The 18,489-nt window shown below is 43.1% G+C and overlaps 1 protein-coding gene across 7 annotated transcripts in view; it reads left to right on the top strand.

Moving 5' to 3' along the window:
- Positions 1-13,710, top strand: part of Znf608 (zinc finger protein 608) — a 137,435-nt gene extending 123,725 nt beyond the window's left edge. For 6 of the 7 annotated variants that reach the window (XM_051201066.1, XM_051201065.1, XM_051201067.1 and 3 more), the window contains 7 exons: positions 2,212-2,299; positions 2,793-5,247; positions 6,745-7,162; positions 7,735-7,907; positions 10,463-10,616; positions 12,855-12,936; positions 13,642-13,710. In XM_051201066.1, the coding sequence (XP_051057023.1) occupies positions 2,212-2,299; positions 2,793-5,247; positions 6,745-7,162; positions 7,735-7,907; positions 10,463-10,616; positions 12,855-12,936; positions 13,642-13,648 (3,377 nt within the window). In that variant the 3' untranslated portion in view covers positions 13,649-13,710. Of the gene's footprint in view, positions 1-2,211; positions 2,300-2,792; positions 5,248-6,744; positions 7,163-7,734; positions 7,908-10,462; positions 10,617-12,854; positions 12,941-13,641 lie in introns of those variants that run through there. The other variant, XM_051201068.1, reaches the window with a different exon arrangement.
- Positions 13,711-18,489: the final 4,779 nt, after the last annotated feature.

Raw genomic sequence — 18,489 nt, 5'->3', positions numbered from 1 at the left:
TGCACCCCTGTGGTAGTAATGACGGTGGTAGTGAGCTGGGGTGGGGGGCTGCTTCCAACTATCAGAGCCTTGGTAGGGGCCCTAGCGACGCTTCAGCTCTCCGCGGCAGAGAGCATCCTTCCTAAGGCCCGGCCATTCTCCTTGTCTGCTTGTGCTCGGGCCAGCTGCATCGGGCCAGCCAATCAGACGCGAGCGTTCTCAGCAGGCACTGGCCAATGGGCGTCCTGCGTTCGCTGGAAATGCGAAACCCTTAGGGGAGAAGCAGTAACAAAAGCCTTTCACTGCAGACAAATGTTAAGTGTCTGTGCAGACTTTTCCTGTTTTTAATTTTATTACTGCAAGAATGGAGGGTTTGTTGTTTCTTTCATGTTTCCTTTCAAGCAATTTTAATTATACATTTGTGCTACATCAGGGACTCTGGAACGCAGTGATTTCAGCCTATTGCCTCTGAAGCTAAAATGCAGTAACCTTCTGGCAATACAGATACATTCCTGCACTGTAAATATAGCTGACATGCTAAAGAATTTTAAGCAGCTGCAGAGGTCTGTGACACCACACACAGTGCCCCAGAGAGCAGATGATGAGAAAGCCAGCTCAGTTTGCCCCTCTCCTCCACGCCCCACCCCTCTTTCCTGAAGGGATGTGTGCTCAGAAAGAATCCTTTCGGATTGTTCTGTCTTGTGCAATTTTTGACCGAATGCCTAATTACTATTGATTCTCATCACAATGGGATTTTTCATACTCAATGCTTAAGAACTACCCCTGCCCCAAACGGGAGAATCAAAAGGAATCAAGCATGATTTGATGCAATGCTTGCGATTCTTTTTTAGCTTTTCTTCCCCAGCTGGATGGCTGCTACAATAGTAGGCGGAATTTCTAGTGAGTAAATTCAGCTGTCACGTAACTAATAGCAGCCCCGACCATATGGGAAACAAATTTAAAATCTCCTTTTGGGACTTTTGAGAGAAAAATCTCCCTTACCCAGTTCTCCAATCCCAAGCATTCGGATGCTATTTAAGGGTTCCCTAGTAAAAAAGAGTTTTGCTTTGTGAGGTTCCCAAAATGGTAGCTAGTAGGAGTGAGCAAGTCACCCAGTTAAGACTTGGAGGAATGGTCCCTGAGGGTGGGGAAGCAGGCACTAAAAGAAACAAAGACCCGTTTAAGTGTTGCATTTACTTGCCTTCCTCTTGGGTACATCTTTTCCAATATGCTTTAAGGATGTGATTTTTTTTTTCTTTTCTTTTTTAAAGTACCACTTGTCCCCCCAGAGAAACAAGCAGGGTGCTTTGTGTTGTTCCTGGGTGATATCAGGCATCCCAAGCGCACTTAAGCTCAGTAATTCACAGATGCAGTGCTGAATTTAACATGTCTACAGAGCTGTGGAGGCAAAGCAGGATGGCTAGAAGGAAACACGTGTGCTGGTTTTGAGTGTTCTCTTCTAATCCTCTGTAGCAAAGCTTACAGGTTGACTGACGATAACCCCAAGAGCAAATGTGTTGTGCACACTTATTTTCTTAAGAGAGCTATTTTAAGAGCCTCTGAGACACGACTGAACAGCGAAACAGAGCCCATTCTGAGCTCGATTGCTGCTGTCTCACAGTCAACAAGGGGAAGGTCAAGAAGGGGGAAAAAAAATCACAGCTGCCCTAAGGCCCTGCCTTTTCCACCCTGCCTATTTTTACATATCTGCAAATGTCCCCCCTCCCTTTTCTTTAAAAAAAAAAAAAAGCTACCATTGTTTTATAGTGTTGAATTGGAAACCAGATTCCTTTCAGTCATCCTTTGGCTTAAGCACTGGTAACTCGGGCTTGGTTTACATTGGCTGCCTGCCAAACGAAAGCAATTATGTGTAATAATAGAAAAATTAAGAGGTGAATGTTACTGTTTTACAGCAGGACATGGCAAAAACCATTTCCTTCTGTCAGCAATATCTTGATCACACTCTCACACACTCTCACCCTTTTGCACCACATTCGTGAATGCATGCACACGTGTGCGCCAACACACACACACACACACACACACACACTCACTCTTCCTGTGGGTTTTAACTTGAGGTCACTGAAACCAGAAAGGGGAAGAATGCAAACCACAGCTTTTGAAAGCCGTGTGAGAATAGAGCTTTGCTGGTAAATGTAATAGCAATAAATGAAGTGGAAATAAAGTAATAGGTGTTAAATGTGCTCCCCTCTGACCCCCTCTCCCCTACAGGTGTCCTAGTGGTCAATGTCACGTGGAGAAACAAAACATATGTGGGGACCCTACTAGACTGCACCAAGCATGACTGGGCCCCTCCCAGGTGGGTACCTTTTCTTTCTTGCTCCTTCCTCTGCTTTCCCCTTTCCCATTTCTGCAAAGAAACTAAAGAAGGAAATGAATAAGATATAAAACTCTTCCTGTAATTGAAACCAGGCAAAGGAGAAGTGAGCCATTTAGGCCTTAGCCAGTACCGTGCAGATGCCAGCTTTCTTTCCTATCAGATCTCTCTTGTCCTCTCCCTCCCCCTCGCCTCCTTTGTTTTCTTCTTCTCTTTTTCAAAACGGGAATTTGAACTGATTGAAAAGCTGGCTCTTTGAGCTGCTCTCCTGTGATTCTCTGTGGGTGAGTGGAAACCATTTGGTAGCCCGCCCTTGAGCCGATGTACCCATGCTAAAATAGAACGGCCTTCCCTTGGCTGCACCCTGCCCTCCAGCCCCCAAGGTGGCGGTTGCTCTGTACTCCCTTGTGTCCCTGTGATCTCACCTGGCTCTTTTGGAAAATCTCGTTATGACCCCCATTACTTGCTTCCCTAGGTTTTGTGAATCACCCACGAGTGACCTGGAGATGCGAGGGGGCCGGGGTAGAGGGAAGAGAGCAAGGTCTGCTGCAGCAGCCCCCGGCTCCGAGGTCAGCTTCACAGAGTCCAGAGGACTACAGAGCAAGAACAGAGGAGGGGCCAATGGGAAAGGGAGGCGTGGCAGCCTCAACGCCAGTGGACGAAGGACACCCCCAAACTGTGCTGCAGAGGACATCAAAGCCAGCCCTTCTTCAACCAACAAAAGGAAGAACAAGCCCCCGATGGAGCTGGATCTGAACTCCAGCTCTGAGGACAGTAAACCCGGGAAACGGGTCCGCACCAATTCCAGAAGCACCCCCACCACCCCTCAAGGGAAACCAGAGACTACATTTTTGGACCAAGGCTGCTCCTCTCCAGTGTTAATCGATTGCCCCCACCCAAACTGCAACAAAAAATACAAGCACATAAATGGCCTGAGGTACCACCAGGCACACGCACACTTAGACCCAGAAAACAAGCTAGAGTTCGAGCCTGATAGTGAGGACAAGATCTCGGACTGCGAGGAAGCTTTGAGTAATGTGGCCCTCGAATGCAGTGAACCAAGCACAAGTGTGTCAGCATATGACCAGGTGAAGGCGCCTTCATCCCCCGGAGCTGGGAACCCCCCTGGGACACCCAAGGGAAAGAGAGAGCTCATGAGCAATGGCCCCGGTTCTATTATAGGTTCGAAAACTGGGAAGAATTCTGGCAAAAAGAAAGGCCTTAACAATGAACTCAACAACCTTCCAGTCATCTCCAACATGACAGCCACCTTAGACAGTTGTTCAGCGGCAGATAGCAGTTTAGCTGCCGAAATGCCCAAGCTGGAAGCCGAGGGACTGATCGACAAGAAAAGTCTGGGGGATAAAGAAAAGGGCAAAAAAACAAACAATTGCAAAATGGACAAAAACCTCTCTAAACTGAAAAGTGCCCGGCCCATCGCTCCTGCCCCAGCCCCTACGCCCCCACAGCTGATTGCTATACCGACTGCAGCCTTCACATCCACCACCACTGGGACCATACCTGGACTGCCCTCCCTCACGACCACTGTGGTCCAGGCTACACCAAAGAGCCCTCCATTGAAACCTATCCAACCAAAGCCCACAATTATGGGGGAGCCCATCACCGTGAACCCAGCTCTGGTGTCACTCAAAGACAAAAAGAAAAAGGAGAAGCGGAAGCTAAAGGACAAAGAAGGGAAAGAGACTGCGGGTCCCAAAATGGATGCTAAACTGGGGAAGCTGGAGGATGCCAAGGTGGCTGGCAAAGATTTGTCGGGGCATTTTTTAAAGGACCATCTCAGTAAGAGTGAAGGGCTGGCAAATGGATTGTCAGAGTCTCAGGAGAGCCGCATGGCCAGCATCAAAGCCGAGGCCGATAAGGTTTACACATTCACAGACAATGCCCCCAGCCCTTCCATTGGGAGCGCCTCTCGGATGGAATGCAGCACCCTGGTGAACGGGCAGGCGCCTGTGGTCCCCCTGCATGTGTTGACACAGAATGGGGCTGAGAGCTCAGCGGCCAAGACCAACAGCCCAGCCTATTCAGACATATCGGATGCTGCTGATGATGGTGGTTCGGACAGCAGGTCAGAGGGCATGAGGTCAAAGGCCAGTTCCCCATCAGATATCATTTCTAATAAAGACGGTGTCGTGAAAGGTCATTCTTCAACTTCAGCACAGTCATCTCAGCTGAAAGAGTCCCATTCTCCCTATTACCATGGCTACGAGCCTTATTATTCTCCAAGCTACATGCACCCTGGACAGGTTGGTGCCCCCACAGCTGGGAATGGTGGGAGCACGCAGGGCATGAAGATCAAGAAGGAGTCGGAGGAAGATGCAGAGAAGAAAGACAAGGCAGAGCAGTTAGATTCTAAGAAAGTAGACCACAATTCTCCATCCCTACAGCCTCAGCACCAGTCAGTCATCACACAAAGACACCCTGCCCTGGCTCAGTCACTTTATTATGGCCAGTATGCCTATGGACTCTATATGGACCAGAAATCGCTGATGGCCACCAGCCCTGCCTACAGACAGCAGTATGAGAAGTACTATGAGGATCAGAGGCTGGCAGAGCAGAAAATGGCCCAGAGCGGGAGAGGAGACTGTGAAAGAAAGGCTGAGCTCCCCTTGAAAGACCTGGGCAAGGAAGACAATAAACAGAAAAATGTGCCATCGGCCACTATCTCAAAAGCTCCCTCTACTCCTGAGCCTAACAAAAACCATTCTAAACTAGGGCCATCAGTGCCTAATAAAACTGAGGACACAGGTAAATCACAGCTTCTGTCCAGTCACCAGCAGCAGCTTCAGGCCGACAGCTTCAAAACTAAGCAGATGGAAAACCACCAGCTTATTAAGGAGGCTGTAGAAATGAAGTCTGTCATGGACTCTATGAAGCAGACAGGTGTAGACCCAACCTCGAGATTTAAACAAGTAAGATTGTGGAGTGTGGCCCCAACAGACAGGGAGCAGTCGGAGTTGTGCACATGTCCTGGGCTTGATCTTGCTAGACTTCTTACCTTGGGAGGAAACCATCAATAGGGATTTTTCCTCTTCTCTTGCAAAATATACTTAAAGATCCTTGGGAGTTCCTGTACAACTCTAATATGCACCTTACCTACTGTTTTATCTGTCTAGTGTGTAAAGGGGCTCTGGGCATGTGCCCTGAGTAGGTTTCCTAAGTCTAACTGATGGGGATTCTTGGTTTCTTCATGAGCTTAAGGTGAAGGCACTTCACTGGAGGGCCTCAGAAGTCTCTAGAACCCTGAGATTTCATACACCCCCTCTAAAATCCTCGTTCTTTTTTATTTACCAAATTCCTGCCAATGTTGTCTAAGATTTTTAAACCCAGGTCACTGAGTTCCCACGTTTCATACATTGTTTAGTGAAGTTTGTGCGCCAGATATCTCCCACAAGGTGTCTCTGATGCTGAGATTTCTATTTTATGTTCCGTTTAGAACCCAAAGTAGAACTCTTGTGCTGTGGGTTCTCAGCAGTCCCTTGAGCCAGCCTGAGACTACGTGAAGTACAGTCAGCATGAAACTGTAGACATGCAGTTTTGTCTCCCTGACTCACTGCTGTCCTGTGAGCACTAATTCTGGTATTCCCCAGCACCAATGCCTCAACTTAGCTCCCTGTGCTTGTCCCCTAGTGAGTCAGAGCAAGAGTTCTTACTGCTATGTACATTTCCGGCCAAAGTTGGGACCCAGGACCAACTTCATATTCTCATTCAATACTTGAACCCCGAGGTGGTTTACACCATGAATGTGCAGAGTCATCAAGGCAGTTTAGATCTTTAGTTCCCTGCCCTCCATAGCTAAATCAGGTTCTTATTTCCCAGGGTTGCAATAGAATACGGCAATTTGGGAGGGCTTATCATTGGGTTTGTCTTCTAATAAATAAACCATAATATATGCCACTGATTTGATATTTTTGGTTTTAAAATGTTAGCATATTAAGGAGAAGCCAGCCAGCGTAGCAAGCATCAGCTGTAGTCAATGAAGAAAATGTGCTAAGATACCAAGAGTTTTCCGTTTTTCCTTCTAATTGATGTTTGGAGCTGTAGTACTTACTAAATTTTCTACTATCAGCTTGAGGTAGAGTTTTTGAAATCCCCTTTACCTATGTGAGATAGTAAAAGGAAAGTGAAGATTGAATTAAATATATCTGAGGGTATTATTTAAAGTCCCAGTTCTTCAACCTAGCTGTCATGTGACCTTAATGTGGGCTGAACTTTAAAAGCATTGGGTTTAGCCTGTGGTACAAGGATTGATGATAAAGCCTACCCCAGGCATTATTACTGTATCAGAGTAGGAGGAAAAGGACATGTTAACCCAGTATGAAATAACAGTAAGCAGTGCTGTGATATAAATTAATGGTTTTACTTTGTAGACAATGAAATCTTAAGTTAGATCTTTATTTTAAAACCAGGATCCAGATTCAAGGACATGGCATCATTATGTATACCAGCCCAAGTATCTAGATCAGCAAAAGCCAGAAGAACTTGACAGAGAAAAGAAATTAAAAGAGGACAGTCCAAGGAAGACACCTAACAAAGAGAGTGGTGTGCCCAGCCTTCCTGTGTCATTAACAAATATCAAAGAGGAGCCCAAAGAGGCCAAGCGCCCTGATTCTCAGTCAGTGGAGGAAAGCAAGCTGAAGAATGATGACCGGAAGACACCGGTGAACTGGAAGGACTCTCGGGGGACAAGAGTGGCTGTGTCCTCACCCATGAGTCAGCATCAGTCGTACATACAGTACTTGCATGCTTATCCTTACCCACAGATGTATGACCCCAGCCACCCTGCATACCGGGCTGTTTCTCCTGTCTTAATGCACAGTTACCCTGGTACGTGTTGTGGGTTCTAACTACACTGGAGGGAAGAGGCTGTGTTCAAATGATAGCTATTAACAACTGAAGATAAATTAGAAGCTTCGGGAATGACATTTGTTTTGCTTGTTTTTAATGCTACTTAAAGTCCCAAAGATGAAACTGATTTAATGTGAGATTTTTATATTTTGTAATGAAATGTCAAGCGTCCTCAGGCTCTAGCTTCCATAGTTCCTGATGGCTTACTGTAGACGTTTAGACAGACAGATACTTTATTGCCTGTGGAAATATTCTAAGCACTTACTGTCATAATCATTATAGTTACTGTTTCTTTCACTTAAGCGGACACATAAATGGATGAAGTAGCTGTAAGCTCAATTCTGTTTATATCCTCCGTTCATCAGGATGAATTAACCAGTGAAGAAAATCGGGGAACCTAGACACAGATAAACAATGATGTAGCCCGTTCTTAATGTAACCCCTTATTTTAAGATGTCTGACTCAGTAACCAAAAATTCGCGAAATCCAGCTGAGTTTTGTTTTTAAGATGTAGCCTGTAACATGATGTGACATTTGTTGTTTATCTGCAGGGGCCTACCTCTCTCCGGGATTTCATTATCCTGTTTATGGGAAGATGTCTGGGAGAGAGGAGGCAGAGAAAGTCAATACCAGCCCCAGCATCAACACAAAAACAGCCAGTGAAGCCAAAGCCCTGGACCTGCTCCAACATCATGCCAACCAGTACTGCAGCAAGTCCCCTGCTGTAAGCCTCCTTTTGTTGGTAGTTAAAAGGCCATGTTTGGAAGGGGGAAGGGAGGACAAGCAACGGAAGAGTCTTGAAAAAGAAATGGTCTAGGAACCCAGCTGGGATTTCAGAATGCTGTGCTATTCCGATACATAAAGAATTGGAATGTTGAAATATAAGATGTGGTCACACACGAGGGGGAAAATGTCATTGGAGCCTTTGTGGGAGTAGAGAGCTTTTCTGTTGCAAAAGTATGGTGTTCTTTGCTTACCCAGGAGGAAGTGTGTGAGTGTGTGTGTGTGTGGGGGGGGGTATTTAAGTTTATAGTGACTTCTTGTGGAAAATGTTTGTTGTTAAAACATTAGCAAAGGAAGTGCCAGAGGACTATTTTATACTGTTCTTGTTACGAAATGGTTCAGAGGTCACTGTTGACCTATTAGACAAAATGAGCTTTTGCAAAATGTTTTCTTAAGGATGGGGGTTGCAGCCAGGTGGTGGTAACACATGTCTTTAATCCCAGCACTCAGGAGGCAGAGGCAGGTGGATCTACGCAGCTAGTTCCAGGACAGCTAGGGCTGTAACACAGAGAGACCCTGTCTTGAATCCCACCCCCGCCCCCACCCCTGGCCCCGCAAAAAGATTGGGATTGTAGATCAATGGTAGAGCACTTACCTATCATGCACCGAGGTGACATCTCTAGCCTGAAAAACAAACAATAACAAAGATACAAATTAAAAACAAACAAATATTTTCCTCAGAAACAACTTTCAAAAATCAAAGTTTTCTTCTACAAATTCAAAGACTTGTTTCCTATTCAGACAGTAGCAAATGTAGCCCACAATTATGTGACAGTGGTTGATGGGAAAAGAAACCTAATCTAGGCAGTCTAGCTCCTCGTGTATATAAGTATGTACATAAATAAAGGTGGCCAGACAGACATCACCCTTGTCCCCTGTGGTAACCTAACCACAGTAGAACTGAAGTTTCAGATCCTTCTGTCAACCTGGGTATTCCCATGGTCCATATTCACAGTCAGAATTCTGTTCCTGTGGAACAATACAGAGGGTACGTGACACACAATGACAATTAATTGTCTACAGACATTCATTTGAGCCTTGTGCAAAGTGGGGCTCATATGCAAGCCTTAGTCACTTGGCTGGGGAATAAGGCTACATCTGCTGCCTGTTGGCCTTGATGGCATTATCCTGTCCCTGTCATTCCACAGAAGTAATACAAAAAAATGTCTTTGTGTGAGAGGCTCTCCCAGCAAAATGCCAACTGCTGGTCCTTTAAAGAGAGCAAAGAAAAGTGATGGTTCCCAGTTAGGAAAAAAAGAAAGGTGAAATGATTAAATAGAGTGTTTACAAGTTAAACACACAAGCATTACAGAGAAATTAAAAAAAAGATGATCCATGCATGATCCCTTTTTTGTAATTCCTCTGTTCAGTACATACACAGAGTTTGTTCTAGTGAGAGAGCCCAGAACAGGAAAGGGTTGCTAGAGTCTAAAGGGAGAAATGCATTTGACACACAACCCTTAACCTTTTCTGAAGGGGAAGACCTGCAATTTCTGATGACATCTCAGAATCTGTGGGTAGGACAGTGGTTTCCTGTCAAGTCTGCCCACCCCCAAATGTGCAGGGAATTCGTTCCTGAGCCTCTTGGAAAGTATCAAATCTAAAGATACCCCATTCCTCTTTGTAAAACAATGACACAGTATTTGACATAAACCTACATCCATTCTTGTATTTTCCGTTATTCCCCAATCACCTCCAAGTATCTAATAAAAGGAAAGCACTATATATAAGAGTTTTTATATTGCGCTGTTTAGGGAATCATGGTGACTAAACAAGTCTTAATATTTTTAGTATTCCAATTTCCTTCATAATATTTTTGATCCAGGCCAGCTAAATCATGCAGGTGGAGCTCATGAATACAGTCAGAAAGAAGTATGAAGTGATTAAAATATGTGTGCTGTGTGAACAAGTATTGTGTGAATTTGAGTTTGGGTGTGCATTTTTGTAGGAACACAATGGATACTTTTTTTTTCTTTCCACACAAGTTCACACGTTTCCTCTGTGTAGTCCTGAAAACCCACTTTGTAGACCGGGCTGGCCTCAAACTCACAGCTATCCACCTGCCTCTGCCTCTAAGAGTTGTGGAACTAAAGGTGTACGGCATTATAGCTTTTTTTTTAAAAAAAAAATCTTTTCAAAATTATCAGATAAATTCCCTCCACAAAGTACAAATACAAGTAAAATTAGAAAATGTAACCTTTAAAAATAAATATCAAAAACTCATCCACCAAATGGATTCTAAATGACAATTTTGAATAGTGAATCTTGAAATCATTTTTAGGAAGTATTTGCAGAAAACCTTGGTGCCGTTTAGCTCACTTTGGTAGGTTCTCTCCTGTGAGCTTAGTTCTATTAAGACAAATGCACATCCTTTGACGTTATCTTCCACTGGTACAGGGTTTCCAGTCCCTGTATCTTCTCAAGGCTGTTGGGGAAAGGGGATTTGGTACTTCTGATGTTTGTCCTTGAATTAAAGGAAGGCATTTCTCTTTCTAGCCTGTGGAGAAAGCTTCCACGGAGCGGGATCGGGAGACCGAGCGGGACCGGGATCGCCATTCCCCCTTCAGCCAGCGCCACCTGCACACTCATCACCACACCCACGTTGGCATGGGCTACCCTCTCATCCCTGGTCAATACGACCCTTTTCAAGGTCAGCAGCTCATCTCATCGGTGCCATTGTGCTTTGGTTGACAGTTGCTATGTCTTCCCGTCTCTAATTCAAAATGAAAATAATTGAATTTTGAATAACACTAGCCAGTGGGGACTATTCCTAGCACTTATTTCTCAGTATTCCTGAGAGACACACCTAAGGCTGTATTCTACTGAGACTTGAAGTGGCTCCCACTTAATAATTGTCACTGGGAGATGTTATCTCACCAACTGAGGGTGGCAGCCAACATCTGGTGCAACAAATAAAACAATCAGAGAATCAAATAGCTATTTCTGGGAAAGTGTAGAGAAAACAGAGCCATGGTAGGTGGCTTTGGTGAAATCATTTATTCTGATATCTCCAGTTCTTTTAAATTGCCTTTTCCCCCACACAAGTAACCAGCATGGCCAGGACTAACATTCCATAACCCCATTGAAGAGCACTTTAAAGCCTTTCACTGATGGGACATGTTTTGCTAAACATGAGAGAGAGATAGCACATTCAGGGACACATGAGGTGATCAAGTCTTACCAGTTCTATCTCTGTCACCTCATAAGGCATTGGTAGCTCTCGCTATTTTGTCACAGTTCTGGAACTTGTACCTGGAGAGCCTGGTGCCAGTTGTGTCTGGTACCATTTCTGGTGAGGCCTTTCTTAGAGTGGGGGAGGGACTTCCCACTCTTTCTTCATGGCGCAAGGCAGGGGAGCAAGGCTTCTGGGATCCGCCTCTACAAGAACATTTAAGCCTATCAAATCAGTATGTTGCCCCTAGGACTTAATTTTAATTACTTCTGCCTAAGCTCTTGAGTCCAAATGCAATCAAATTGGGAACCTGGGTCTCAACATGGGATCTTTGCTGGGTAGGGGACAATTTAGCAATGGCAAAGGCCAAGGTGCTTAGCAAGATGACGTTGGAAAAATGCTTCCAAATGCAGAGAACGTACAGGAATTGAGCTTCAGTATTCGTTTGTTACTTGGTGTTAAAAGAAAGTGCCCTCTGTTTCTCTCTCTCTTCTCTCTCCCCTCTCCCCTCCCTTTCTCCACTTCCACCCCCAATAAAACATCCCACTTAAAAAACAAAAAGAAAGTGCACAGATAGAGCATATGACTGACTGACAGATAAAGCAATTTCCTACATCACCAAGTGTGAGAGGGAAAAGAATTCTATCTCTAACATATCACAGATGTAGAGGGGTCTATGTGAGAAGAATAAGAATCTTGTCATTTTTGTATGTTGCTTTAATGTCTCAAATTATCCCTGGAAAAACAAAACATATCCAAATAAAAACCATGGAAGGAGAAAAAAAAAATCTTCTTGTTTGCTTTATTGTGTTTTCCTCTGGATTTTTTTGTTTGTTTCTTGTATAGCATTTCCCCCTTTCTTTTCTTTTTAATTATACGTTATTATTGGTGTTTTGTCTGCATGTGGGTCTGGGATAGAGTGTCAGATTTTGGAGTTATAGACAGTTGTGAGCCGCCATGTGGGTGTTGGGAATTGAACCCTGGGTCCTCTGGAAGAGGGCCTCTTAACAGCTGAGCCATCTTTCCAGCCTCTGCCCTGCCCCTTTTCCTTCTTGTATGGCATTAGTCCAGAAAGATCTGAGGCTGGCCTTGAACTCTGCCTTGGGAATTACTGGCATGCACTGCCATGTCTATTTCCCTTGGACCATTTTCTATGGGACTCACATACTTCTTTATTTGAAGTTGTCCGGGTCTCTGCTTCCTTTGTCTTAATAGATTAGGACTATTTATTTAAGCTGCTATAGACTCAGAAAGTGTGGTTTTTCTGATTTCATTATCTGAATTTATCCCATGTACTTTATGGGTTACATCATGTTTAAGTCACTGGGGAAAATATTACAGCGAAAGAAGTCATTATAAAAGTTTTCTAAACAAAATAGCATGTTGTTTCTATAATTCTCTGGCTTCTGCTTCCTATTGTTAGTTGGTGAGCTTCCTATTCAGGAATACATGCAAATTGCTTAGCGCCATGCAGAGCCAGTAAGATGGAAGGCTGTGTTCTTTGAATACCTATTAAGAAAACCACCAATTATTCAGTAAAGGAATAGATGCTGGCTACATTGAGCAGTTTGTAATCTGCCCTAGGCATGTGAAACATTTTACATGAATGTTTAGGAAAGGACAAATCACTGCTACTGGTTTTGTGCCCTTTACCACTGGGCCTGTGTCTACACCTGCCTTTTCCCATGGAAACCCTGTGTTTTTTTTTCCCATTAGGCTTGACCTCTGCTGCCCTCGTTGCCTCTCAGCAGGTGGCTGCACAGGCATCTGCATCAGGAATGTTTCCTGCACAGAGAAGGTAAATATTCTCAACACCTGAAATTAGCCTTCCAGCAGATGTGGGCTGATGGTTGCAAGGAAGACAAAGATAGGGTTTGAAAATGAAAATTTTGATGCCTTGTGTTTGATTTTATTGTTAATGAATGAACATATTATGGCAGTATGCTTCACATGGGACTTAGATTCCATGAGCCTCATTCTACAAATATGATGTACATCAGTAAGGAAATGACTGATTTTTTAATCTTAAAATGAGGGTAATGTCCTTAGGTTAAGAAAATGTCATCCCTTCAACTTTTTTAACAGTATTCACAGGCTAGTGTAGCTCAGTGGCTTAGTTCTTGACTAGCACGCCCAAGGCCCTCGGTCCTAGTCTCAGCATTATACAATAAAATACCAGGACCCAAATTCTTTCATTTTTACTATACTTAAAAAAAAAAAAAAAAGTTGCAAGTGGAGAAATGAGTTATTATAATGCTGACTTTTGTGCCCTGATGTTTTAAGTTACCCTACAAGCTGTCCTAAGGAGGAAAAATAAATTTAAAAGAGGATTGTCAATATTAAGATTAACACTCCCTCAAAATGTAGTTCCATACGTTGTATGCCTTTATTTCCCTGGGAAGTCCACAAATGAAGCAGAACTAACAGAGCCTTTCAGTGTCTTTAGGTTCCTCCTGTCGAATGTTGAGAGAATGCGATGCTAAGATACTCTCTTCTTTTGCAGAGAATGACAGGATCGGAAGTGTCCGGTGTCATGTGACTGGATCACATGGGGAAGCGCTTTATCAGACATCAGTTCCATGGTGTTAATTTGAAATGCCTTAATGGCAGGCAAAAACCAGTCATTTCATTTTGTAAATTACAGATTTTATCACAGAGTAACAAATGTTGCTGTAATTAAACTTCTGTTTTATATATATATATATATATACACGTATACATATCTGTATATATACATATATATATATACATATATATATATATATATATTCTTTACTTTTTTGTAACAGTAACCAGGCTCGCACACACAGGGTCTGCTGCCAAGTTGCAAACCACTCAGTAAAGGAAATTTAAAAAAAAAAAAAAAAAAAAAAAAGTATTTGTCATGTTGAAAGTGTTAGCCGCAATAGGCTGCTTACTTTCCCTTCCTTTTAAATTGTAAATAAATAATGTTCTGTATCAGTGTGCCTGAACCTTGCATATCCTTCATCTCTCTCCCATGAAGTCCCTCAGAAAGGCGAACTGTGATGATGACACTTGGTACAATTTAGATGTCGAATTGGTGGCTCCTGTTAAAGACTCATCAGTGTAAAATGTTCCTGTAGTCACTGTTTGTACTTGTTTATTGTGGAAATAAATACTTTTGGAAGGCATGGGGTTGCCAGAACCACAAAAGCTGTGTTGTATATATAATGTAAAAAATTAAGATGGGGAAATAATGAGCATCTGTGAATAATGAGGTGTCATTTTTTGATAATCTTGAATGGCAGATAACCCAATAGCCTGCATACCAGAGACATCTGTGACCGCTCTATTACTTGAATAGCCCTGCAGTCTTTTTTTTTTTTTTTTTTTTTTTTTTTTCATTTTCTTTTCTTTAATGTTTACAATTATCCAGTTTTAGAGGAGAAGGACTTTAACGCCATTGCCTGGTTACTTGTTTTATGCTGTAATCTAGTTTATTTTATGTAAAATGTATATTGAATGCTTTCCTTTTTATACCTGCCTTAAATAATTTGGCAATCAGAATTAAAAGGTTTTGTTTTGTTTTTTTTAAAAACAATGGTTTCTTGTGTGTCTGATGTTACTTCTCCTTGGCTGGGAGTGAGTCATTTAGAGAAGCTCTTCATACTATGAATTCATAAGGCAACAACACACAGACACCAACTCTTCATACATATAACAACCAAACACTTCATTCAGTTCTATAAATATGTGCCTAAATACAGGGCATGTAGTCTAGACATAGTCACAAAGCACCCCTAATTGGTAGACACTGGTGGAGTAGTGTGCTAACCATATAAAACTTTCTTGGTTTTTTGTTTTTGTTCTCCCCCTCCCCCCCTTTTTTTTTTTTTTTTTTTTTTTTTTTTTTTTTTTTTTTTTTGGAGACAGGGTTTGCCTGTGAGGCCCTGGCTGTCCAGAGATCCATCTACTTGCCTCTGCCTTCTGAGTACTGGGATTAAAGGCATGTCTTATCTCTGCTTCCTCCCAAATGCTCCTATTAAAGACATCTACCACCCATGCTCAGCTTAAACATGTAAGTCTTGTAACATGTGAACCGTAGATCAAACATATAAAAGATCAACCAGTTGTCACTAGAGTGACTATGAGGGTTTGAGGAAAAGGTCTGCACCTCTCCTTTCCAGCCATTGAGCCGGGTACACCATCCTAAGCTAGGATAGATTACAATGAACAAAACAGTGAACAGTGCAAACATACGGTAAATTATATGCACACAGTAGGTTGTCTGATAAATGCTATGAAAAAAAGTGAAGGATGCTGTGTATGTGTGGAAGTTTGTAAGGCTGATTAGTCTGGGAAGATGTCACTAAATTGATGGTCAGGAGGTTCATGGAAACCCGTGGGGGAAAAGGCCTACAGGGAAATGGAAGGACTACTGCAGAAGTCTGCCATTGCTAGTTTACTTTGTCTCAGACTGGTTGGATATTTTTTTTTTTTTTTCTGGTGCTGGGGCTCAAACCCAGGACACCATGCACACTAGGCAAGCTCCCTGTTACTGAGGTACATACCCCAGCCGTTGAGTTTGGCTTGGCTCATTTGCGGTCATTAGTGTCTGACTTGCCTCTGATTGCTAATAATAGTTTTACCAGTTGGTTCACTGAGACGTGTTTGAATGGACAGACCTTATCTGGGTGTGTTTATTTAGCCTGACCTTCACAAAATGATCTTTGTCACTGCAGAGCAATACTTCCTCTGCTATGGCAAAGGTACCTGGTGTGTCATTTGCTCCCGGGTCTAATTTACCTAGTTCTTGTCTTGTCATCAAGCCACCAGATCTTTTTATTCCTTAAAGACTTGGTGCTGTCTTCTGTAGTTAAAAGCATGCATGTTTCCTCTGTTCAAACAGTTGCTTTCTAGTCTGTTGGTGGCTTTCCTGTGACTCCAGTTCCTGACCAACCTTGTAACTGCCAAAACATCAGAACAAAATTCAGGTCGGCTTTCACCTTCCCAACTATAGCAACATGTTCCTGTTGAGGGCTGGGAGATAATGTGTGTTTCTGAAGATTTCACAGTTCTCAGTGCCGTGCATTTTTCAAATCATATGCAAGTAGCCAGTCTTCTTCCAGCTGTATCATCCTGCACGTACACTTATCAGGCTTCTGATCACTCCTACTTAGGTGGCTAAATAGATTATGAATAAGTACATTAGACTATGCTTAAGTCTGCTTTTGCAGTGAATGGAAATATGAAGAGATGCTGATAAATATGGAGAGATGCATGACCCAAAGCACAAGGCCATTTCAATAGCCTTCCTCTGCTTTTACTGGAATGTTATTCATGACTGGTTTACAGTGATCACAAAATGAAATTTTTGTTTGCCCCCCCACTTATAGTTACCATTGGTGTCTTTACTCAAGTCATGAATTGCCAAAGGCCAGAGCTCCTTGACACTGTGTGTGCCATTTCTCTGCCCGAGTCTGTATTTAACACCGAATGGTAAATTAAAGATTCCCCAAAGACAAGCATAGTTGGCTCCATTATATTACTATGATGAATCTGCCATTAATATGCTTCTAATTGTTTTACTTTTATAGACATAAAATCAGTCCCCTTAGTGACTAATAATAGGGTTTATTGATTTTACTAAACATTATTCATTCCAGGCCAGCTCATATCAGCTTGTCCTGAACATATGCAAAAAGCCCGCAGTGCTGGCAGAGTGCAAATTAACTTCATGGAGAAATGGGAAAGAAGAGCTGTTTACAGCTGCGGTCCCATTGAATACTGAATATTAAAAACAAGGCAATAGGCTCTATATAGAAGCATTTATTTCTAGGTTAGATTCTCAGATGGCTTTTTCATGGAAGCTTGCCATTGATGTTCAGCCCAGGTCATTAACACATGCAGAGTGAAAAGGCTGGCCTTTTCCATTCACACTGGCTCTGACCCTGACTTCACATGGTTGCAGCCCAAGGCTCCATGAATGACCTGAATGAATAGAGCTGATTGAGACAGGATGAAACAGCCGTTTAATGATAATTACTGGTCAGTCCAGTCTCTCTCTGACTCTGAAAAAGAAACAAGACAGGCAGAGCCATTTATGATTGTTTTTGTCACTCACCGCAGTCATTTTATTCCCTCTTCCTGCAGCCCTCTGAGTCATAAATGCTGGTTTCTTTCAGTTAACTTGGGAGAGAGAAAATGAAGCAAAGCCCCGAAAGCTGACCATTAGCCAGGCCCCCACCATGAATTCTCTTTTATTTCTGTAAACAAATCTTATATGTGAACCCTGGAATGGTTCTTAGCCCCAGCACTGCTGATATTTTTTGGACTAGGTAGTGCTTTCTTTGGGAAACTGGCCTGGGTGCTCTGGGATGTACCACACCTACCCAGGATGATATGCAAACAACCTCCCCACCAAGCTGTCATCACCACCTGGCACAGGGAGTCTAGAATTCCTGTCCAGTCCCAGCTGCACAGTAGATTCCCAAGTTCTTTGTCCTTTGTTACTTTAGAAAAGAAGAAAACTGGGGGGGGGGGGGGGGGGGGGATGGCCCAGTGAGTAATGTGTTTGGCTCACAACTGTGAGGGCCTGAGTTTGAAGCCCACAAAAAGCCAAGCACTTGGTGGCACTTGTACTCCTAGAACTCTTAACTGCAAGGTCAGAAACAGATAGGAGAACGCACAGAAGTTCACAGGCCAGCTAGCCTCATATACACAGCTGCTTCAAATAAGAAAAAAACCTTTCCAAGTCCAGGTGTGGACCAACACCTGAGGCGGTTCTCTCAATAACTCACATGTACTGTGGCACATGCACACCCACACACACACACCAGTATGTAGGAATGTGCGTGCACACAAAAAATAAAACTCAATGGCTCCAGATAACACCATACAAACATAATATTGTCGATTCACTAGTGGACGAAGTTGGGTCAAATCTACCATACTTGTTTTTGTGAGAGAAGTTTGCTGTGCAGCCCAGATTGTACAGGTTTGATACAGATTGTGTTTAACAGAACTGGATGGTTCTGATTATTGTTTAAAGCATGTGGCATTTTATTTGTTCATTATGTGCACATATTACATACCCCTATAGTACATGTGTGGAGATTATGTATTTATTGCTTTCAGATACACGAGCACACAGAGCACAATACATGTGTGCAGATCAGAGAATAACTTGCATGAGAGTTGGTTTTCTCCTTCGCTATGTGGATCCCAGGGTCTGAACTCTGGTTGTCAGGCTTGGTGGCTAGTAGTTATACTCACTGAGCCATCTGGAAGACCCTGGTCTAAACTTTTGCACAACCATTAGTATTGCTTTTCACAGGTGGAAAATCAGTGTGATTTTAAAAACATGCCTGAGGCTAAATTCAGTTTGCAA

This window comes from Phodopus roborovskii, unplaced genomic scaffold (genome assembly GCF_943737965.1).
Source record: "Phodopus roborovskii unplaced genomic scaffold, PHOROB, whole genome shotgun sequence".
Taxonomy (NCBI): domain Eukaryota; kingdom Metazoa; phylum Chordata; class Mammalia; order Rodentia; family Cricetidae; genus Phodopus; species Phodopus roborovskii.
This window is presented reverse-complemented; position numbering and strand designations above follow the sequence as displayed.